Source organism: Chinchilla lanigera, unplaced genomic scaffold, assembly GCF_000276665.1.
Source record: "Chinchilla lanigera isolate Chin_1 unplaced genomic scaffold, ChiLan1.0 scaffold00018, whole genome shotgun sequence".
Classification (NCBI taxonomy): Eukaryota; Metazoa; Chordata; class Mammalia; order Rodentia; family Chinchillidae; genus Chinchilla; species Chinchilla lanigera.
This window is the reverse complement of record NW_004955419.1, coordinates 17,935,490-17,960,439: the sequence shown is the minus strand read 5'-3', so window position 1 is coordinate 17,960,439 and position 24,950 is coordinate 17,935,490. Positions and strand designations below refer to the sequence as shown.

Here is a 24,950-nt window from a genome sequence, read left to right as displayed (position 1 = left end):
CCCGAGGCCCCGCCCCTCGCTGGCCCCGCCCCCAGCAATGCGCCTCTACGCTCCACCGCCCTGCCCGAAGCCACGCCCCCGTGCCGGGACCCCGGGTGCCCCTGGCCCCAGCCCTTTCTCCCCGTGCGGGGCATCAAACTTCTCTACCCTCCAGCGAGGGGACACCAGAGCGCCTCCCAAGGTCACGTGGCCTCAAACCAGGACGGGGACAATAGTCCCCAGCAAAGCTTCCCATTGTCCCTGAATGGGATTTGCTCTAAACCAATTCCGAATTCCTGCAGATTTCTGGAAGCTGTACTAGGGCTGAGACTGGTAGAGCAGAACCAGAGTCAGGGTGCGGGGCGGGGCCTCGACCCTGGGAGGGCACTGGACAGGTAGTCTCTCCCGGGCTTCTCAAGAACTTGTCTTTCCCCCCTTCCCCCTTGGTTTCTGAGTATTTCTCACATTTTGAGTTGAACTGAAAATGAATAATTTATCAAACACGATCATGTAAGAAATACCTGATTACTCCGCAAGAAGGTAGTGTGTATTTCCTGCTGTTTATTGAGAGTTATTCTTCAAAAAAAGAATAAAACATGAAAAAAGTTTTTTGTTTTTTTTTTAATGTTGTTAGGCATGTGCTCTACTGCTGAGGTACATCTCCAGCCTCAACACTATTACTTCTCAAAATTGCTTTTTCTCTAGTGCCAGGCGCAGAGCGACTTCTTAGTAACTGTTCACTGAAAGGAAAGAACATCAGCATGTGTTTCTCACTGAAGTCACTCAGGGGTAAGGCTAAAAATCATTTCTTTAAGGCCAACAGTGAGCTTGCGCAGAGCGCTGGGACAGGAGTGAAGTGCACGCCTCTCCCTCAGGTCTCCAGTAGCAGAGGTAAGGAGGATGTCAGAACAAGCACCCCGTGGAGTTACTTTTGGCTTAAGCAATCCACTGAGAAGCGTGCAGAAATGTGTCATGAGGAATGGTAGCTGGGTGCCAGTGAGAATTTATGAGGCTGGCTAGCCCACTCTTACACCTCAGCCAGGATCATTCTCCATCCATCTTGCCAGACTGAGGAGCCGGAGGGTACCATTAACTTCGGGAGCTCTTTCCCAAGCACTGTTGAAATGTCCTTTGCAGTGCTCCCACGTGCCAGTTAGGCTCTGTCTCCCAGAGCTGCATAGACATCTTTGGTACTGATACCCAAGGGTAGATCTGTTTTCTTCATTCAGAAACTACCGTTCTTCTACTCAGCATGGGCGGTGGGGGCTTACTGGAGATTGAACTCGAGTCTTGCGCAAGCTAGGTAACTTCTCATTGAACTCGGTATCTCCACCCCTTTTGAAGACCGGTTCTTACTAAGCTGCCCAGACTGGGCTTGAACTTGCAATCCTCCTGGATCTGTCTGCAGAGTACCTGAGATTACAGACATGCACTACCACACCCAGCTCTGAACTAACTTCCAAATCTCACGGCTCAGCCAGCCCTCTCACCCGTTATCACTCAGGCCGCCTTCCCCAGTGCACAGGGCTGGGTCCAGGGCTCCAGCCTCTGCTCTAGATCCTTAGCCTCTTTATGGTACCCAGGATCCACTCAAAGACAAACCGTCCTCACTTTTGACTAAATTTCCTAATTTATGGTAGGCACTGGTGCCAAAGGAAAAGGTAGTATATAAGGCCTGAGAGACAGATGCATTCATGAAAGCTTGGCTAAAGATAAAACTTCTCAAGAGACAAAGAGACAAGAGACTTAAATTACTGATTCATTCAACACTAGTAATTTTATTTCAAAATATAAATATTTTACACTTTTCAAAGAAGTTACATCAGTAGGTTGCCAAAGCAAGTTGAAGGTAAGAAATGGTATTTGTGTAATAAATATGTCCTATTTGAATATTCTTTCTTACTCTCAAAGCATCTTTCCTTTGCCTGAGAACACAGAGATTACACATTTTCAAAGTTACATAAGTAATTACAACCACTGTCCAATATTAGCTTCACAATTAAATGATATTTGAAATACACACCAGTCACTTAAGGGGCACTGCAAGGACAAAGAAGGGTTTTCTCTGGCAGTTACAGTAAAAGTAATACTTTTAGGTCACTATAATACAAAAGAATTGGTATTTCATGATAACCCAAAAGGATGTTGCTTCCATACCTGTCAGTGTAATTTTTTTTTTTTTTTTTTTTTGAGACAGGGTCTCACTTTGTAGTTCAGGCTGGCCTTGAACTCACTTTGTCGCCCAGGGTGGCCTCAAACTTGTGATGATCCTCCTGCCTCAGCCTCCGGAGTGCCAGGATTACAGGCATGTGCCATCATACCTGGCTCATTGTACATTATAAATCTAGAAGAACAGTAAGAGACCAGGTATGCAGTAAAGAACTCTGGACTTGGAATCAAAATTCTGCAACCAAACCCTGGCTCCATCTTTTTGTGATCTAAATTTGGAGAGGAAAAAACAAAAACCATAAAAAAAAAGGAGGAAAACCCTTTTAGAGCCTCCAGTGCCTTATCTGTGCAATTACTTATAATACTGCCTAGGCTCACATGGTTGTTCCCAAAGGCATCTGAAAATGATAAAGAGCCATACAAAAGCATTATTAAAATGTTATATCAATACATCACCACTGTATGTACAATTAATTCATTCATTGATCCTTGAAAAATTTGCAAATTAAACACAAATAGTGATTGTACACACCACAGGTAGAAAAGACCTCTATACTTTTAAGTATAGCTCTGAATGGTAAATATGCTTCCTTGCTAGTATCACACTAAACTGAGATTTATTACACGTTGCATGCTATCAGAGAAACAGATTCACCATTCAGTGATTCCACTGGGATGCCTCTCCTAAAAGAGTTGTAAACTTGACAAGAGCCATCTTTCCCAAAGGACATGGTCCCTGGAAATGCTCAGAAAAAAGAAAGGGGGCACAATCTAAAGCAAAACAGTCTTTGTCCCTTCTTATCGATTTATAATACCATAGTATGTTAAAAACTCTCAGAAGTCTCAAGGAAAAGAAACCAATTCACCATTCTTCAATGGGCTACACACACACATTTTTTCTCTTATATCTATTAACATCTCTTAGAATCATTGGTGTCTGAAACACATTTCGCCAAAAGATGCTCAATTATGAGAAAAGGGAAAGAAGTTGAACATGGATGGAAAGATAAAGGAACTAGTCCACCCATGAATTTTATTACTGTTCTATTACTAACTAGCTGCATGTGTGTCAAGCTCCTTTAACCTACAAGTTTCCTTCCTTCTCTGGAAAATGATAGGATCACTTAATTCTATATGGTGCATTCTCACACAGAACTTCTATGACTCTACTAGATAGACCATCTTGATTTACAATTCTCTTAATTATTTTTATCAAAAAAACTGCTGAGTGCCTTCAGATACACGTTATTTTTTCCAGGTTCTCAATAACAGGTAATTTAATAAATGAATGTATTATGATGGAAAAATGTGTAAAGCAAGAAATTTATAAAACTAAAAATACTTGTCTATAACTAGAACAAGCATGTTGGGAATGGAAGCTATTTCTAGTATAAAAAGGGCACTCAAAGTCCTACTTTTAATCTTGTGAAAGGGTCTTGGGGTACCTTCAAGAAGAATGTAAGGTCAGGACAACACTACAGGAAGTCCTGAGGGTTTTTTTCCATAAACTCTTAGGTCAAAAGCTTTGTATATCTCACCTAAATTAATTTGCTCTAACCTACCTCCTCACGGTCTAGATTTCTGAGTATTTCTTGCAAACAGCAGTGACAGGCTCCTGAAGCACTAATATGACCAAAGTGGGAGCCAGAAGTACGAGACAGTCCTGAAAATACATGTTATAAGGTTAACCAGAACACCTCATTTGCAAGCCCTGTAGCAGCCCTTTAACAACAATAAGCAGCTACCACTTCCAAAGACTACAGTTTGTTTAAATACAGAGTCCCCAGATACAGATACCCCATCTTGGGTGTCTTTTTACAATCAAGAGTCAATCCACCCTAGTCTCAGAAACTGAGGAAACCCTAGCAGTTAACCAACGCTCACAAAGAGGGTTTAGGAAATCCTCAATTTTAATAGTATTTAAAACTAGCACAAAAGGCAATTTAACAGAGCTCCTTCAGGAATACACTGTGGAATTTAAGGAGGACTTACATGTGGAATTTATGCTGAAAGTCCTATGCCCCACTCTCTTGGAAAAGAAAGGATATCTGTGTGCTGAGCTTTAACCCCCGTCCCCAACCGTTCAGCTTTCAACTGAATAGTGACTGTGAACTTGAGACGAACCTTCAACCTATAAACTGCAAAATACTATGACGGATTTCTGTACTCAGTTTTTGCCAAAGCTACTTCTACTTCTTCGATGTGTTGTCTGGTTACCAGGAAACTTTCTCTTTCTGGGTCAAATTCTCATGCAGACTCTTTAGGGTTATTTATCTCTGACACTTGAGCTTAGGTCTCCAACTTTCCATACCACCTGATCTCCCTATGTGCCCTGTGAACATTCTGTAAAACCGTTCTGCACCTGCAGACACATGCCAGGGTGCGTCTCTCTGGTTTTGGCCTCCCCGGCTGGTAGACTGGTCCTTAGGGTCCTAGTCTTTAGGCTGTCACTGAAGCAATGAACACTTCAAGTTTCCTGATCAGAACAGTGTACTGTGGGGCACCTCTGCTCCTGCTATGCTGGGGTGGTATCACATCACCGCTGCTAATTTAGGCAGCTCTAAGCTATCCTCTCAGGGCTTAGAGTTCCCCTCTAACAACCTGGTATTCATACTTCTGCCAGCAACAGCCATGTATTAGCTCAAGTTTAGTTTATTGCAATTTTACTTTACATAGTTAAAAGCACTCTGGAGGAACACAATTTGTATATGTACACTAATTCATTGTATAAAATATTTTCCTTATATGTGCTAATTACAGCTATAAATGTACCAATATATAGTTAACAAAAACCTAATTTCTTGTTTTAATCCTTTTAATTCAAAATATTCTAATTTAGTATTACACATGATCTGACTAAGATTTCAGGTGAGAGAGGCCTTAGGTGTTATCTCTTACAGCACCCTGTACAGTTCTTGGCTTAGAGCCTGGAGTTTAGCAAACTCTCAAGAAATGTGTTAATGAATGAACTCATCACCAAATAACACTGAAGAGAAGAATAAATTACTTAATGGTCAAATTAATACGGGCAAAGTAACAGATTATAAATGTGGAAGGACTCATATGAATAAGAAATTTAAATAATATACTGTAACAGTCAAAAGACATCATGTAGCCTTTTCTAGCCAGGGTTTTTCTTAAGTAGCATAACAATAAATTTAAGCTTCTAAGTTAAGTATCGTTAACTTTTTAGTGAGATTGTTTAGAAAAAATTACTTCCACTTTTATTTATTCTTGCCTTTTTATTTTTTATTATTTTGGAAATAGGGTCTCCCCGTATCATTCAGCCTTGAATTCATTATGTAGCCCAGGCTGGCTTCACCCTCACCACAATCCTCCTGCCTCAGCTTCCCAAGTGCTGGGACTATGGACAAACATCACCACATCCTGCTATTTCTACTTTTAAATGTTCTAAAAAAAAAAAAAGTTCTCCAAAAAGCACAGTTTCTACTCTATAGTTCCTCGAGAACATGGGAAGGACCTGCTGACTGTTTTAAACAGTGGAAAGGACACAAAAGTAAGAGCTGGGTTCGAGTCTCAATACTATTATTAACTGTTCAGTCAGTGTTCATTCATTACAAATAGAAAGCAACACCTATTCCAGCTCACAGTGTAGGAGAAACTGCCTAAAATCTTAGAAGAAATTTTCTATAGCATATCAGAGCTTCCAAATCTCACTAAATGTGTGACTCTTAAGTCATCACCTGTTGAACACTAGGGTCTGTGGTCAGTGTGAAACTTAGTAAAGTAACAGAAAGCTACATGAAAGTGGACGTGAGGAGGTCATGAACTAATAAGCACAAAAGGACTGTATAAAATGTAAAGCGTTGTGGTTACTGTACTATGAGATATTTTAAAAGTTACAATTCAACTCAGCAAGCATTCATCTAGAGTCCTCCGTGCAAGGCACTGCGCAAAGTGTCAGAACACACAAGATACTATGGGATCAATCTAACAAACCAGAGTACCACTATACCTGAGATTTTTTTTCTATCTAAAATATTTAAAAGAAAAAATGTAATGAGAGCATGGATTATATCATACTGTTACCATCTGTAGCAGCTACAGCACTGTACTGTAATGTGGTCAGCCAAGTTTTCCTGTTCTGGTAATACTATAATGAGGCACAGAGGAGACGGAGGGGAAGCTTCAGCCTTTCTGTGTCTCCTGGCTGCAATATATAGCTAAAAGTCAAATAAGTCACACCACTCTTATACTTAATGTCTGTTCACTTTGTCAAAGAGGAGATGGCACACTGTACCGGAACGGTAGAGGTTACTTTTCCTGCTCACATAACTACATATTCTTTGTTGAAAAGTGTCATAGAAAAGGCTACAAATAGATTTCAGAAAGCAATGAAAATTATATTGTATATTCTTTGTTGTTTTTTTGGGAGGCGGGGGGTGGGGGCGTACCAGGAATTGATCTTAGGACCCTGTGCTTGCCACGCAGGTGCTATGCCGCTGACCTACATCCCTGGCCCCTGTATATTCTTTGAACAGCAGGTAGTTTAGAGTTCTTAAAATAACTATAAATACATATCATAATAACAGATATAAAGTGGCAAAATGTCAAGCCATGGTGCCAGTGTATAAACTGAAAACTTTTCAAGCCATCTTAGCAATAGTTAAGTGAGCGAACAGATGTCTCAACTCTCAAGCTGTGTTTTAAAATACCAAGAGCCCACGGCAAGTTGTCTCTTGTCAAGGGTTCTGTAGGTAAGGCCAGGAGCTTCTCTTTCTTCCCCGCTTTGCCTGCCAGGCACAGCTGCAAGGTCAGAAGGCCCCAGCTGAGCTGAGCTCGCTGCCAAGGCAGAACTTCCTAGAGAAACCACCACAGGGAAACCTTGTCAGTCTACAGAAGATTTCATATCTTCAGAGATGTCACGGAAAGTCCTAAAAGAAGAAAAGACAGAATGGTTAGTCTTGCTTTTGGAAACAAGGGGTGGAGGGCAATAAAGCCCCAAGGAAGGCAGGAAGTGGGGGTTGGGAGAGAGGGAGGATGCAATCAGTTATGATACAGTGGTACCTTATTTTTATAATCTTTGAGAACCTGGATGAGATCATATACCATTTTTTCTGAGTTGTTTCAAAATCTGTTATTCATCATCCTTTACTAACAAAAAACCGTTTTCTGTTTGTTTTTGGCTAAGTCTATTTTGTTCCATCCAAAAAGACTATTTCCCCAGAGTTTCTTGAAACCACACCTGACCACATAGCTAAGCTTTGGCTAATACAATAGATGTACACGGAAGCACTGAGCCGTATCACGGCAGTTTCTTAAAAGTGAAAGGCAATCTTTATTGACTCTTTCATCTTCTTACTGGTTGGAAAAGTGGATGTGATAATGATAAAGAGAAAGGCACACTGAGAGATCAAAGATTAACTTGTGACTGGTTAAGTTTTATTAGAAAATAAAAAACAGGATCCAGCAATAGATCTGAGCTTTGAAGGATGTAATTCAGGGCTGGAGAAATGGGGTTGATCTTCTCATCAAATGACTTACACTGGTTTCTAACTGACATCACACAAGCTAAGCGAATGCTGCTTTCTGGCAGGTTATAAATATCAGGGGTGTGTGTCTACCTCAGAACTGTGGTAGCTAACCTGCCTTTGATAGATAATTCACGTGTGTGAGCTCTAACGTCACCCGCTCAGGTATGTGTCTCTCCTGGCAGCCAAATGACCAAGTCAGAATTTATCAGTGACTGTGAGTTTCCAGCATCCATCTCAGACAGTCAAGGAATGAAGAGAGGGTGGGCCGGCCCAGGTGTCTGTGGAAACAGATTCTCTAGGCTGCTTTCGTCTAAGCAAGAAATAAACATCTAGGTCATATAAGTCACCGTTACTTTTAGTTCTGTATATAGTGGGATGTTGACTTTTTTTTTATTATATACAGCAAAACGTATCTTAAATGATACCAAGGAGTTAATAACCATACTTTTAGACAGAAGTTTTATTGCTCCTTTAAAACAGTATCACCAATTAGGAATACCATAAAAGAAAACAAATCTTAGAAAGACCTGAATTTTTCAAAACAATTTTAGTATCTTCAATTTAGATTAGTTTGTGGTCACATCACTACAGCATGTTGTCCTTCTTTGATTTTTTTTTCTCAAATAAAATTAATTTTGTTTTCATACCAATGACCCAGTACTGATTCCTGTAAACAAACTGCTCAACTTTTTCAATAGAAAAAAAAGCTATAATAGAATATAAAGTACTGTGTTCCAAAACGTCAGGGAAAAGTTCACAGCTGCAGAAACAAAAGATAGCAGAAGTTCTCATAGGCATGATCATCTAAAAAAAATGTAGAAAGTAAATAATCTGAACTTCAGATGTAACTCCACAATCATTCCACCCCCCTCACTCCTTTGGTCTTCTTGATTTTCAGTTCATACAAGTAAGTGGGAGGCTTAGACAGGCAGAGCAGAGATAAATTAAAAACTAACACTTTGTTGTAGTGCAGTGTAGAGAGTACTTCAAGGTCAAGAGCAACACAAGTAAAATGCTGCAGAAAGAGATTACTCTGAAGGATGCTCAGTTACTGCAGGGCTCTTTCAAGGACAGTGTCCTAGCCCTCTTATACCTCCAAAGCACAGCTGACCTGCCAACTCTATCAGAGAACAGCTCTGAGAAACGATGAGCTTCCTGGCTAGAGAACACAAAGCTGGCTGCAAGCACTCACTGCCAATCCCAATTTCAGGTAGCACTCAATTCTGGAAAGCCCTGGAAAAATTTTACAACCAATAACCTAAAATTGGCCAATAAGACAAAGTGTTTTCTAACATCCAGTAAGTTTCTTAATTCATCCTTTGACATCCTTTGAGATATTTGCAAGTTTGAATCTGTAACTATTCATTTCCTCTAAATTATGAATGAAAATTTCTACCTCAGGGCAAAGATGCACGAAATAAGATTAAGGCTGTGGTTAGCCTAGTGACTACCTTCTGTTGACAAGTAAGCTCAGCTGTAACCCTTGAAATTCACACCCACTATTCTATGTTGCCTCCATGCCACGAAAGCTGGAAAAGATTTCAGAAGAAAGCAAATAAAGAGTCTACTGAAAACAGTCCTAAGAATTTCTGACCTTCCTTAATGTCGTATCTAGGGTGTCCTGGTGGTAGTGGTGGTGTGTGTTTAAAACTCTAGTGAAATAACACTGCTCTTTAATAAAAATTCTACAAATCGGGAAACAGTCATAACCTAGAGATGTAGATGACTTGTTTCTGTACTTTTCAGGATGCATAACTCTAATCAGAAAGCTTATAAAACTAACTCTCTAGATTAGGAAAAAAACAAAGAGATAACCACTGCATTGTTGAGCTGGGGATATAACTCTGGGAAAGTGCTTATCTAGCATGTGTGAGGCCCTGGGCTCAATGCCCAGCACCTAAATAAATGATGTATCTAATGTTCTATTTAAATCATCTATAAATACAAGATCTTTTCCCAAACTATACAGACTATGCCAGTCTAAGAACCATAGTTGTAGAATTTCATAGCTAAGAACGAGCCGTGCAAAACAGGACCCCATGTGATTGGAGACTTGAATAGAGAGCTTTTGTTAACATTTTACATCTCCTCTAAGAGTCCTGCAGTATAATCATCCCTTGCTCCTTTTTTGTGTGTGTCTTTTTTTTTTTTTTTTGAGACAGAGTCTTGCTGTGCAGTTCAGGCTGGCCTTGAGCTCACTTTGCAGTCCAGGCTGGTCTTAAACTTGCAACGATCCTCCTGCCTCAGCCTTCCCAGTGCTGGGATTATAGGAGTGCATGCCCGGCTTCCTTTGCTCTTTGAAAACATTCCCCCACTCCTCCTCTATTAGATATTTAAATCTTTTCTGATTTAACAATTCAAGACCTGTTAACTCCCAGCCCCTGCCCCACCCCAGAGATGCGGAGCAAATTTTGAACTTGTAAAAATAAACAGCTTTAACAGACTAACTTACCTAGTTGGCTCCCTAGATTTGAGTATGCATTTCCTAATCCTGCACAGCACACGGGTAACAAACCCTTGTGACAGAGCATATGTCATCACTGTTACAATACCTCTAGCTTTCCAACAAATTTGGAATGAAGTTCTAAAGCTGAGGCTTACTATGCCTTATCCTCTTTTATTAGCCTCAAGGTTATATTGTACAAATATTTAGAAAACCTGACCTGTTTCTGGCTTTACTAACTTACTAACTTATCAGATGTTCACTGAGCATTTTCTATGCGCCAAACGCCTTGTAGGAATGATACAACAGTCCGAAACAAGCTAGACACAGTTCCTAACTTCCAAAAGCTTACTAAGTGAGAAAAACAGGGAATTAAACACACTTAGAAAATACGGAAGTTGCGCATGGTGGCACACACCTATAACCCCAGCACTCAAGAGGCTGAGGCAGGAGGATCGCTATGAGTTCAAGATCAGCCTGGGCTACATAGTGAGTTCAAGGCTAGCCTGAACTATATAGAAGGCTGTCTCCAAAAAACCAATGTAAATAAAGTAAGAGATATATATTAAGTTCCAATAGAAGCGCAAGACACAATGGGGACACCATAATGAAGACTCAAACCTAGCCTGGAGGATTTTAATAATGTTTTCCAAAGGGCATCTGAGAAAAGGCCATGCATGATACCAGAGTTGATTAGAAAGGAGGTGGCCTTTTGTTCAGAGGGGACAACATCTGCAATGATTACACTGACTTCAGCAAACTAACCCAAGTTCAGTGTGGCTGGGAAACAAAATTCTCTAAGGTGAATGTAGAGAAGCGGTTAGAAAGGAGGAGGGAAGCACGACGAAAGGCAGGCAGGAGTCAGCGATGAGCCTGCTCAAGAAATCCACCATAGTCATCCACGGGGAATAAAGGAGATCAACAGATTCAGAAAAGTTTACACAACGGAAGTTAAAAGTCAACAGTGAGTCAAATAGAGTCCTTTCCCCACTCCAGTCTGTCCTCTGTCTCTCTGTCTTTCATCACTCTGAACTGGAAAGACAGGGAGTGTAATTCTAATGGTTAATATATAGGTCTGTAGGAGTGGGGACTCCCCCACCAGCCCTGTACTGGGTGTTAAATCTAAGACCTTTGCAATGAGCTACATCCTCAACCCCTTCTTTAATTTGGAAATAGGGGCTTGTTAAGTCACTAATTTGCCCTGGTTAGGCTTGAACTTTGTGATCCTCTGCCTCAGCCTCCTAGAGTGTACTAGGATTATGGGCCTGGCATGTAGATGTTTTTTTTGGACAGTATCCTTGTATTCATTTTGTAAAGACAAAAAGAAAATTAACTTCCTGCTCTATAAAGCAGAACATGCTATGCTTTAGTTTCTTTGAAAAAAAAGAAAAAACCTTTCATTGAAATTTGTATTTAATTATGAATGATATTCATAGGTGGATTAATACTTCTGAAAATAGCAACAAGTTACTAATAACTCACAAAGAAAAGCGGAGCTCCTAGAGGATTCTATTCCAGTTGTCACCTTCAGCACTGTCAAGTATGATAGAAAGCAAAGGAAAACTTGGAGAACAGCACGTTTCCAAGAGTATGCATATGCACAAGGCCATGCCTGCTTCCAGGTTTTCCTCAGCTGTTACAGTGTGAGACTGCTACCTCATTTGGGGTAGGAGTGAAATAAATAAAGTCTGATTATGCTTTTCAAAACCCAAGAAAGTCATCTAAGATGCAAGCTCACAGGAATGTTTTTGCCCTTTCTCGCCAACAGCCCAAGTTTAACAGCAGGCAGGACGTAAGATTTCCATTATTGTATCTGGGCTGAAATAGCTGGGTGTGCAGTGCTGGGCTGCCACCCCTACAATCATAGCATCAAAATAATTGCACCCATCACACTCAACAGTGAGAAGCAGAGAATGGGGGTCTTCCCTCCCAGACTCTCCCTCCGGAGAATGGTTGCTCATCTGTCTGAAGACCAGCAGCAGGACACAGAAATAGTGTTGTCTCTTCTGCCCCTGCTACCTGCATCTGTAATCTACAAAGCATGTGCCTAATGAAATGCAAACATCTAAACACTACGGTCACAGTGTAAGAACATAACAGTTCCTACATCACGCCATGCCCCTTCCAAGCTCATTCTTCTGTGGCTACCATTCCCTCAGAGCTGATCCACTCCTTCAGGTTGGAAATGAGCACATTTCAAGTATGAAACACTGTTGACGGATGTTGTGGATACTCTTGTAACTAAAGTAGAAACGGCCCCTGTGCTAACAGTCAAATGGGAAAAGACAGACAATCAAATGCATAAATGAAAACTACACTACCAAGGGAAAGTACAGTGCAATCTCTAAAAGCACTAAGCGAGCAGGAAGGATGTAACCTAATCTTAGGGCTAGGGAAAGCTCTGATAAACTGACATTTGAGTTGAGATCTGAAGAATGATTAGGAGTTAATTAAGAAGGAAAGATGGGGTTTGTCCCGAGAGACACTGCAGCCCAGAGTGGAATGGTGCCTGGTCTGGCTGAGGCCCCGACAGTCTGCCGGTATGTCTTCAGCTCAAAAAGCAGGAAGCCCTGCTGGATGAGAGGCAGGCGCAGGCCAGATCATGCAGAGCAGCTCTGCTGGCCCTGCCAAGGATGCTGATCCTTCTCCTAAAACCAATGAAAGGCCATTTTTGGTAAGGGAGGCTCACAGTCAGATATGCTTGCATTCTGAGAAGAGCACAGTATGGAGGATGGACTGCAGAACAGTGAAGGGAGGAGTGGAGACACGAACCAGCAAACTAAAGCGACTGTCCCAGTCCAATGAGAAGTGTGTGGAGCATGGCCAAGCCTAGAGCAGGCAAAGAGACAAGGGCAGATGGGAGGTAAAACCGCCTGTACTGGGAAAGACGATGAATGAGGCAAGGAGGTAATAACCACAGCCACACCACAGCATAGGTACGTGGGAGAAACGGTCACTGAGCTAGGAAACACGCTGTACTGGGAAGACAAAAGCAGAAGAGTGCGGATTGAAACACACAAGCCTGCCAGCTTCCCAGCTACCTGACTATAAGCAAGTGAATGTCTCTAAATCTCAATTTCCTCATCGAAACATAGGAAACAGTAAGATAACACATGCAGGTTCTGGGGCCAGAGATATAGCTCAGCAAGGCAGCACCTGCCTGGCAAGCGCAAGGTCCTGAGTTCCACTCCCGGTACCCCCACCACCACCACACCCCGCCTCCCGCAAAAAAAACACATGCAGTTTTTATCATAGGACTCTGCAGACTATAAGCCCCAACAAATGTTAGCAAGGGCGGCGTGTGGCACTATTGTTTAAACCTGCCACTGAAGAGTGATGCACTAAACACATCTCCCTCAGGCCCTTTCAAAACACCACTGGAATGCCAATGGAAGTATTTTTTAAAAGGCATAATAAACAAACTTGGGAGTGTGGTGTGACCCTAATAGGGAAGATCAACCCATTTTTGGCTTGTAGAAAGTGGATGGACAGCTGCTATAATGTAGCTTACCCTAAGAAGCTGAATCCTAAGCCACTAGTGGGAGAAGCCAAAATACAATCTGATTTAGTCAGCAAAATCCCCCACGAGGCTTGGGAACTGTGGCATGAAATAACTCTGGAAGCGGGGCTGAAGCTGGGGCTGAGCATGGAGCTTTTCAAAGCCTGCCTACAAAGCAGAGAGCCACTACCCTGCCAACACCCTTCCTACCTCCACTCATCCAAGGGAGGGGAAGCTGCCCCCCTCCATTCCCCTCTCTAGCAGAAAGTAAGTTTTCTTCTCCAGAGAAAGCAAAATCAAAGTCTGTAGACAACGAGACAACAGCAAGGATGACAGCGGAGACCCACACTGACACAGAGAGACCACGAGAATACTGACATCTCAAGTGTCGCCCCTTCTCTCCTCCTCCGCGCTCCCAGAAGGCTGCAGCCAGGCTCCCAACCTCTAGGCAGGAGACTAGAAGATCTTCCTTGGAGGAATTTACCAGCCCAAAAGAGGGATCAAAAGTCAGTATCATTAAAGGAGGCATGAGGGAATGGTCCCACCAGATTGTATTTCAGTCACACATACAATAATGCAACTACAACTTCTAAATGTCTCTTTTTGACAGGACTAGGGATTGAACTCAGAGCCTTTGCACTGGGCTCCATCCCTAGCACTCTTTCTTTCTTTTTTAAATTTTGAGATAGAATCTCACTAAATTGCTCAGGGTGGGTTTGAACATTCAATTCTCCTACCTCAGCCGCCCCATTGCTGGGATACAGGTGTTCACTACCACGCCTGGCTAAATGTCTCCTTCTTAATGTAAGCCAAGAACAAAAACTCTTTGATATGATACTCTGGCTAATATGGCAAGGGATAAGGGATTTTACATATGTAGCAAATATCTCCAATCAGTTGAATTTAATCAATATATACTCTGGTTTCTCTTCAGATCGTATAATCTTTTGCCTTTTAAATTGATCAATAAAGAGATTGTACAAGGGGTCTAACCAGGTGAGGTTTGTTTGGGTGTGTTTGTCTGTCTAGAGGTTAGAGACAGAAGTCAGAAAAAAAGACTTTTCTGCTAGGCTTAAAGTAAAAACCACATTTTGAACTGCTTAAAGAGAGGCAGTTTTAGCTTAGCTATAAGCTAAGACTTTCAGTCCCACAGCTGCAAGGAAATTTATTTTGCCAAGAAGAGAGACCTGAAGAAGATCCCAGAATGGGCTGACACCTGATTCGAAGTTTTATCAGCCCCAGAGCAGATCTAACTGAGGTACACCTGGACTCCTGACCCACAGACTGTGCAAAAATATGTGCTTTAACCTGTTAAACTGTATGTATCACACATCACAGAAAAGACAGACCTATATAGAAGAAAGGTAAATTAAGTAACACCTCAATAAACCAAACTGAAAAAGATACGAGAGCAGAAATGGAGACTTCTACAGTAGGGTTATAAGATGAAGTTGAAGAAACTACCTAAAAACCAAAAGAAAGAAATGGAAAAATATCAGAGAAAAGGTAAGAAAATGAAATGACAATCTATGAAGATCAGTACCAAAATGAAAAAGTTTCTGAAAGAAAGAAAACTAAATCATACCAGGCATGCTGGCACACACCTGCAAGCCAGTGCTCTGGATGGCTGAGGCAGAAAGATGGCAAGTTCAAGCCCAGCCTAGGAGACTTGGTGACTTAGAAGATCCTGCCTCAAAAAATAAATAAATAAAATAAAAAGGTTGGGGATATAGCTCAGTGTGAAGGCCCTAGGTTCAATCCACACACACACACACACACACACACACACACAATCACAACCCAAAATTTTTGGAAAATAAGAATGTAAATTTCCAGTTTTAAAAGTCTTAACAGATGTCTATCAGAAAAAAATTTTTTTTTTAAGTTTAAATAAAAAGACCTGACAGGTTTCCAAATAGTTAAATTAACAAGAACCCAGTACCAAAATGGCTTCAGGCTCTTAATAACTCTGGAAAAGTGACGGCAAACCTTTTAGAACTTTCAATGATAACAAATAGCTGCTGAGACACATAAGCCATAGGTTCGCAACACCGCCCCAGAAGCTAAAAGACAATGAAGAAATACAGAAATAATAAAGGAAAAAAATTCAAGTATAAAACTCTCTGCCCAGGCAAGACATCAAGAAAAACCTTCTCAGAAATGCATCTCCCCACAAACTTCTACCATTTCTTTTTGAGTGGGGGAATCTATAGAAGAATGGGCTTTACCATAAGGGAATAAATCAAGAAAAACTTATATGAATACAATAAAAAGGATTTCAACACAGCAGACAGCTAAGGGAATCCTGAGGGTGACAGGTGACGAAAAGGACAGCAGCAGCCCACTAGAGCAGGTCAGAGGACTCCAACAGAGATTTCTTTGAGAAAATAAAACTTAGAGAACACACAAAGCAACTAAATACATGCAGGGAAGAGGTAAACACAGGGTGAAAAGCCATGAGTTGGATTACCTATAAGACACAAAAAACAAAGCAAATACAAAAGTGTCTCTAGTGACACGAAAGTTTATAGATAACCATCAACATAATATAAGAGAAGGCTCAAATATGCATATAGTCCTAGGAATGAAAAACCTGAATAATGATCCACCCCCTATCACAGCTGAATTGTATTGGGAGGGAGGGCAGCGAAAGAGATTGGAAAACTTCCAAGCGGGAAGCCAAGAGCCGATGTCTGTATACAACCAAAACCCAGATATAAACATGTTATCGAAATATTTAGAATTTAAAAAGCTGTTCTTAGAGAAAAAAGGAGAAGGAGAAGGAAGGCAAAGGTTTCTTTTCCTCAATAAGCTTTGCATAAATGTTTGATTCTTCAACCCCCTGGTGTCACTAACTTTAAAGGAAACACGATGAAGGCTGTGTGGGCCTCACATTATCGTTCTAAATCCCGACGCAGGCTGATGACATACTTCTACTTGCAGAAGGACAAAGAGGGAATGAGAGGTCTTTTGCCTGTAGAATTCATTTTAATTTTTTCTGTTTCATCTTGAAAATTAACTCTTGCTTTACTGACATGGGATCATTGAAAGCTTTTTCCTAAAATAAAGCACAATATGACTTTACTAATTTTCTTTTCTTCTCTTGTTTGGGTGGGCCAATGAATATGGTGGTGAGCCAGCAAGGGCTCTGTGCTGCTTCTGAGCAGCCCTCCACTGGAGTCTCAGATACAAAAGTAGCTCACTTTCAGAAGCAAAGGCAGAAAAGGATATCCTGGCATCACCATCTCCGAAATGTTGGTCTTTGTCAAAAACCACCCAAGTCCCTCTCCACCTTTTTTTTTAAAGGTACTAGAGATTGAACCTGGGGTCTTCACACTGCGCTATATCCCCAGCCTTATTTTTATTTTTTATTTTCAGACAGAGTTTTGCTATGTCTCCCAGGGTAAGCTCAAACTTGAGATCCTCCTGCCACAGCTTCCCAGAGCGCTGGGTTTACAGACAAGTACCACCACGCCCAGCTGCCATCTATTCTATTTAAGAAAAATGATTTTCCTTACAGTAAAGTGAGTGTACCGCATTAGCTCAAATGGTCCTCTATCTAAACACCTCTAACTCAGAAAACGTGTGCTAAGTTAAAGGATCATATCTCTCCTCATAAAACACAAACGAAATAAGCAAAATAGTGTTTATAAAAAATTTTAGATAAAAATATAAAGTATCATTAAGTGCACTGTCAGAACCAACTGTCAATGACTCCTCAAGGACACCAGAATATGTGAAGGCAGGGAAACTAGTGGTTTCCAGTTGAGGATAATGACTGCAACAGTCTCCACAAAGTTAAAAATTCTTTATTCTGAGACTGTCCTTACTTTCTGAGGTTACAGTGTGGTTTCTGGTGTAACAGAAAAACTGTTTTGCAAGTATTTATTCACATTAAACCAGATCCACACTCAGACGTTCCACTTGTACATGTGCACTCAACTGGAACAGGTACTCATGTCCGCCAAATGACACCTAGGAGGAAGTTAGTAACATCTCGAAAGCTAGTAATGGCCATCAAATGGAAACTACTCAAATGCCCATCAAGAGTAAGGTAAGATTTTGGTGTATTCATACACTGGGAACTAGACACCAGTGAAAAAGCATGGGCAATGGAAAAAGAATGCAATGACGTGGATGAATCCTATAGATAGAACGTTGAGCCAAAGAGGTCTGACTCGAGTACATACTGCATGATTCCTTTCCGATGAAGTTCGAAACAGGCAAAACTGATCTAAAGAGTCTGCACGCAGAATACTAGCAGGCGGAAGGGTCTCACCAAGAAGCAGCATGAGGAATAGAAATGTTTTTATGGCTTCATATGGGTAGCGATTAGATGGGCATAAAGTATATGAAAAAGATCATTAACTTGTAATTTAAGGTATGTATTTCAACATTTATACCTGAATAACAGTCTCAAAAATTATGAAACAATTGAGATAGTAACATTTTATAAAATTTTTGTGATTGCAGATGACAGCAATTACTAATATCCATACTTCCAAAATATCAAGTTGCAACTCTTTATTAGTGCCCCCAATAATTTTCTCTCAATTTTTTATTTGGAAAAAGTATAAACCTACAGAAAAATTAAAAGACTAGTACAACAACCATAAGCTTTCATATAGCTTTACCAATTGTTAACATTTTGCTACAGTTACTCTCTCTTCCTCTCTCGGTTTTGAAAATAAATAGTAGGCGAGGCACGTTATCCCTAAAGGACATTCTTCTACATACCAAACACTATCACCATGCTTACGAAACTTAACATTGATTACATCACAGTCCATATTCCAAGCTCCCCTATTGTTCTAGAAATGTCTTTTATAGATTCTTTCTATCTCCAATCTAGAAACCCACTGTGGATCCATGCAATCCACCAGGTTATCCTCTTTTCTTTGGAGACAAGTTCCCAATATACAATCCAGGGGGCTGGGGATTTAGCTCAGCGGCAAAAGCGCCTGCCTGGCATGCGCAAGGTCGTGAGTTCGGTTCCCGGTACCGGAGAAAAACCAAAAAAAAAAAAAAAAAAAAGACAAACCAATATACAATCCAAGTTAGCCTTCAACTCAATATATAGCCCAGGCTGTCCTCAAACCCACAATCCTCCTGCCACAGCCTCCTGAGCACTAGGAATACAGGGGTATGCAATCACATCCAGCTCTTGGTTATCCTATTTTTGAAGTGAGTCTCTCCTTCAACCTAGTACACCATGTTCCACAACCCCTTTTATACTATTTTTGGCCTTTTATGGCATTAACAATTCTGACCTAATATAGTCTTAAATTTTTCCTGGAAAATCTTCCAGTGATTTATAATTTTTCAGTATCTTTTATAGTGCTTATCACAACATTACTATTAAATACCTTTATCCTGACAAATGTTAAATGAAACCACCAAATACAGAGGCAGGATAGTTCAACACTTACACATAATTTTTTGATCATTCTGCTTGAACGCACCGTTGAGTCTGAGCTGGCCACGGTGTCTGGCTTGGTGTAGGCATTGAATTCGTGGGGCTCACTAGCATGGCACTGTAGATATTGGAGGCAACCACAAGTATACAGAGAAGTATGGGCCCAATAATTGCTCCTTCCAGACCTAGGTAGTAAGCTCCACCAGCCACTGCCAAACCTGTCAGGTATGGATGGCCACCCCTGGAATAAAGAGCACATGATTTAGTTCGTGACTTTTAACAAAGATACATTTTGGAATAAATCTGAAATACTTTTCTAGCACAATGTTGATTCTTTAATACACCATGCTTTTTCTTGTCAGCGTTCTTTAGGCTACCTCAGTGCAAACAACTCAACACTGTGACACGGAGAGAATACAAGGTTTTCTTGCCTATGCACCAGCATGTGATGTGTCTCTTTTTCCTGAGTTAGCAATTGGAAGAATAACGTCAGCACTGTTCGCAGATACTGTGCGCTTTTTACAGGTGGCTTCCAAGGAGGATTAATGCTGGCTCAGGACTGGTTACCTAAGCAACCTGTTAGGTTTACAACTGTCAAGGATAACTGCGTAGGCACAATTTAGCATGTAATCAAGTTAATTGTTTTTTTTATAAGACAGCGATGATAACAGTATTGCAGTTATTTATAGGGTAGATGTCTCACAACCTTCTAGAAGTTTTGAATGAAGGTAATAAAAAAAAGGCTCCTGGGGAAGGTATTGGTCAACAAAATCCAAAATTTCCATTTCACAGGATGTTTGGGATTACCCAGCAGGCACATGACAGTACCACTCGCATAACTGGGATGAAGCAAGATAGATTACGGCAGCACAGCACAGCAATAAGACATGACCACTGACGCAAATGGGACTAGGAAATAAGTCCTGTCTATTTGTTTTCAGTTTTTAAACACAGATGAGTGGAACAAATTAGTAAGCTACAAATAACTACAACGCTTGGAAGGATATTCCACAATACATTACAGTTTAATATGTAATGGGTGAGTCAGTCTTCAAGAAACAAGTACATAATGTTCATAATTTACATCTCTTCTTCATTTCAAAAATGAACTTAAGGTGACAGGCCATGTATATGAGGTAAGCTTTTCCCCTAAATGTTACATTTGAAGAAAATGCCTATGAAAAATGTTGAAGCTTTATATAAAAAAAATTTTACTTAAAAGCTTTAAAAAAAAAAACTATTTATGCCAAGCTATTCATTTTCTAACGACACTGGTTAAAGTAGTTTATAATTAAGTTAATATAACAATAAATCTTAAATTTTACCCCTTTTTTTCTTTTCCGGCCGCAGGTGGTGGTTGTGGCCTCTACTGGAGCTTGAAACCAGGGCCTTTGAACTGAGCTATATCCCTGACCCCTTTTTTATTTTTCATTTTGAGATCGGGTCTTGCTAAGTCACTAACTTGCCCAGACTGGACTCAAACTTGTGATTCTCTTGCCTCAGCCTCCCACACACACTGAGATTACAGGCGTGCACCACCACTGTAAACCTTAACATAAACTTACGGCAAAGCTTAAATCAATGGCAGCACTTACACTTAAATTACAAACCTTTTCCTACGGTTTAAACTCCAGTTACTAAAACACCAGTTAACCATACTCTGATACTCTCCTTTTCCTGTTCTCTCCCGAGTTTTAGGCACACAAGCTCCTCTCAGGCTGGCTTGTGCAGCGGCTTGTTTCTCTTTGCTCTGGTACCGTGAAGCTTCAGAGCCGCTCTTCATTATTTATTTTCTACTTTAACTTACTTGAGAGAAAACACACACAAAGGCCTCGACACAATTTAAATTACCTTAAGAGTACCATTTCTATGAACTTAGGCCTGCCCACCTTTAACTGACTTCAAGAAAAAAGAATGTACTAACTGCTTTGACAGTTTCAGTAGGCTATCCTCTCAGTGTGCTGCCACAATTTGTATTTTAAAAAGCATTGTCAATCTAGTCATATGAATGTCGGCTGACTTTACTTGATACAACTTCAGTTTTTGTAGGAGGGGCGCTGAGGATTGAAACAGTGCTCACTATACAGGCTGGGTTAGCCTCAGACTGGCTATACTCTTGCCTCAGCCTTGTAAGTGTTGAGGTTATGGGTGTAAGCCACCACAACTGGCACTTAACACAATTTCTAAAAGAGCTATCAAAACCTACAGACACAGAAAGACATGTACTATATGACCAAAGTTTTGGTTCTGACTTGAATTTAATGCTGTTTGATCTGTTTCAATAAACCACGGTGTCAAGAATCTGTTTGTCAAATACTAATTTGTCAAGATTTAGTTTTACATGGAAATCTTCAGACATACAGTGCCATACACTTTTTCTCCAAAATGAAAGACATGCTAAAATGATTACTATTTACTGTACTTATTTTATTTTCATCTAGTAATATCTCCTTCTCAGATTAAATGCCACAAAATCAAGAGAAACTTATTCACAATTTTAGCCTAAGGTACCATATTTCATAAATAAAACTTATATTGTAACAAAATACCATGTTTTTTTTTTCTTGAGACAGGGTCTCACTACATACTTCAGGATGGCCTTGAACTCACTACGTAGCCCAGGCTGTCCTCAAATTAATAGCAATCCTCCTGCTTCAGCCTCCCAAGTGCTAGGATTACGGACGTGCACCACCATACCCGGCTGTAAAATACCATGTCTTGCAAACAATGTTATTTGAAAATAAAATTTCATTGTATCAGAGGGAACATAGAAAGTTACTATACTGAAAAATCCTGCTACCAGTTCTTTCCCTCAAACTGTCCCACCCCACTCTCCTCCCCAACCAGAAAACTACTTCAGTAAACAACAGAACTCCCTTTGTGATTTGCTGGTAACTTAAGAATACTTACCCTGATATGTCAGAGTAGATCGCAGTATCTACAAAGTAAGTTGGCAAGAGATGAAAAACCAATAGTAGAATGGCCTTGCATCCTAATCCCTGCGTCAGCCACAAGTCCAGAACTGCAGGGATTGCTGCCCAGTATGTCCCCAGAAAGGGCACTGCTCCAAGGATTGCTGCTAAAGCTAACAAACATTAAAAGCAGAAAAGCAACTTAATAACATGAGCAAAACAATGAGCAAAACAATCACAACACAGCAGAAAGGACTGGCTCCGCCTATTTAAAGACAGCCATCAAAACAAACTCTCCTTGGCGGGGAATGATATATGCACTAACTGAATTTTCTTATTAATTTTTAAGATATTGGACATTCGTTATTGAAAATCTTCATAATGTGTATCTACGAACCTGTTCTATTTTTTCTTTTTGAGACACAGCCTTGCTATGTAGTTCAGGCTTGCTTTGAACTAACTATGTAGCCCAAACTGGCCTTGAACTCTGAGAGCTCCTTCTACCTCAGCCTCCCAAGTGCTGGGATGACACGCATGCATCACCCTACCCAGCTTGAATCTGTTCTTAACTGATAAAATCTTACTGTTCTATAGCTGTCAGCTGAATCTGAATCGATGGTTACTTAATATAAAAATAAAACTAGCGTGTTTTTCAAAATTTGTAGTCCAAAGTCAAATCAGAAATTAGCTTCCAAGTTCCACATATGAATGTGTATTTTTTACTTTGTTTTTAATGAAAATGAAATATAAACACAAAGAAACAGACCAAAGCCCAGTGAGTGAATGGATACGACCTCAAGCTTCCCCTGTCCAGAGCAATATGTGCAAACACGGTCTCCATCTGGCTTCCCTCCAGACTAAGGGGCAAGCAGAAGTGGACTCTAACTTTAGTCTAACCACAAATCATGTTTGGAAAACTCTGGTTTTTCATCCATACAACAAAAACACTACCTACCCGCCTGTCTTACAGGGTGATTAGAAAACAATAACCTCCACGTGCTCTTGGGGTGCCTGCACATCAGAGGTCAGCTAATGGGCACCAGAGGAGGAAAGAACATAAAAGAACTTGAGAATGTAAAGAAAGAAGGGGGCGTACACACAGGTGGGAGAAATGATGGCAGAAGCAAATGTGGAAGGCAGACAGATTTAGGAAAACGAAGCAACAGGAACAAAGGGAGAATAATTGTAAGGAGAAGAACAGGAAAAAGAAGATGGTCATTAAGCAGTTTATGTGCTCTCAAACACATTCATTGGGCTCCTGGGACAAAGCTATTTGACGACACATTGCTCCTATTACTTAGTTCAATTCACGTATTGGACAGCAAGTGCTAAGATATTCATTCATTTAACAAGTATTTATGCACCGCTGTCTATGTCCTGGGTATGGCGCCAGCTACCAGGGATACAGCAACAGACAGGCACATTTCTGCTCCTGAACTACATGATGAGCCGCAAAATTCAGTCTAAATTTGAGGAAAAGGACATTTTCTAATGAATGTAAAATGACTAACTCCAAATAGGGGTCAGTGGAAATTACGATACGATTGTTACCTGATGGTATGAAGACAATATTGATGCCAAATATAGTATGAGTCAGCCAAGTATACAATCCGTAGAAGCCAGCCATTTTGAGGGAAGCATCGAACACCCCTCTAGAACACCCAAAGATAAAGGAAAAAGTTAATAAACGTATCATATGTGGTTCAGAAAAATCAAGATTTTGAAACTACTTCATTCCAAATCTGGTAATAGTTTTCAATTTTTCTACCAACCTGAAAACACTTTCATTTTATTGCAAAGAAATAGAACCTTATTTTAACACCCTAAAATTTATTGGAAATGAATATAAACACTTTATTTTAGTACCTAACTGTTCTTTAAAATTCTCTGATAAAAAGTAAATGAAATGAAATACTGAAAATACCCTGTTCATTGAAATAATTCATCATCTTTCCACTTCTGAAGCAGACATTTTACCCATAACAATGATACTTTATAAGTATGAAGAACATGTGTCCAGATACGGAGTTAAACCATGAGATACTCTCCTCGCCTCCGAAAGCAGATGCACTGGGGGTGTAGCTCGGTAACAGAGCACATGTGTAGCCTGGCTCAAGGACCCAGGGAAGAGGGAAGTGGGGACAGAGGAGGAAGGGGGAGAAAAGAGAAGACAAGTAAGGGAGGGCAAGTGAGAGACAGTCAATCTTTCTTTGCTTGGTAACAAAATTCTCCCACATTTCTTTAAGTACAAAGTAACTGCTCCAAGGAGAAGATAAGTAAGAAGAATTTATAAGAAAGAAATTAACTCCAAAGTAAAATCGAAGAGGACAATACACTGAGTTAAAAACAAGCATATACTCTATGAATGATGGAAGAATCTGGCACATGAAGCTCTGCAACACCAGGCACTTGGCTTTTGCTTTTCATCTGAAAGATCAGTAAGGTAGCACTGTGCAAGAGGGAAGGACTGTGCAGAGGCAGCACCCAGGCGGCAAGTCTGAAGTGGTCCCATGGTGTCACAAACTATAAAACCCAAGTTGTGCAGGGCTGGGGAAGCACTTTCACGCACTCACGAGAAGGAAAAACTGTAATCAAAAAACAGACTGTGACGCAAAGGTAGCAATGTATACACAAGTAAACACCAAGCTTTTACCAAGTGTTCCAAAAGGTGAGTTCTACGAGCAAAGTAACACTTAGGAATCTGCTGATTCAGTTACTTAACATGGGCCTGGGACACGGACCTGGTGAGAGTGGATCCCCAGTTATGAAACCTTCTTTGCCATCCTGACAAATTGCTTTCACTCAGTAATGTCTGAGAGGCACCACATGACCCTGCCCAACTGGACCTAGATTAAAGGTGGTATCAAAAGATGAAAAGGGCCGGGGATATAGCTCAGGAGCACAAGCACCAGCCTAGCAAGTGCAAGGCCCGAGTTCAATTTCTGGTACCAGGAAAAAGATGAAAAGGAAGGGAGATATTCCACAGAAATATAAAAATGACCTGAACACTAACTGAGTAGTCAGAGAAAGATAGAGA

General features: G+C 40.6%; 1 protein-coding gene across 4 annotated transcripts in view; it reads right to left on the bottom strand.

Annotated features, from left to right (window-relative positions):
- Positions 1-5,547: 5,547 nt before the first annotated feature.
- The window catches only part of Tmem245 (transmembrane protein 245), a 94,600-nt gene continuing 75,197 nt past the window's right edge, over positions 5,548-24,950 (bottom strand). For all 4 annotated transcript variants that reach the window (XM_013513172.1, XM_005382755.1, XM_013513173.1 and 1 more), the window contains 4 exons: positions 23,465-23,565; positions 21,912-22,086; positions 19,048-19,242; positions 5,548-7,043 (listed from right to left, as the gene is read on the bottom strand). In XM_013513172.1, coding sequence (XP_013368626.1) covers positions 6,998-7,043; positions 19,048-19,242; positions 21,912-22,086; positions 23,465-23,565 — 517 coding nt within the window. In that variant the 3' untranslated portion in view covers positions 5,548-6,997. The remainder of the gene's footprint in view (positions 7,044-19,047; positions 19,243-21,911; positions 22,087-23,464; positions 23,566-24,950) is intronic.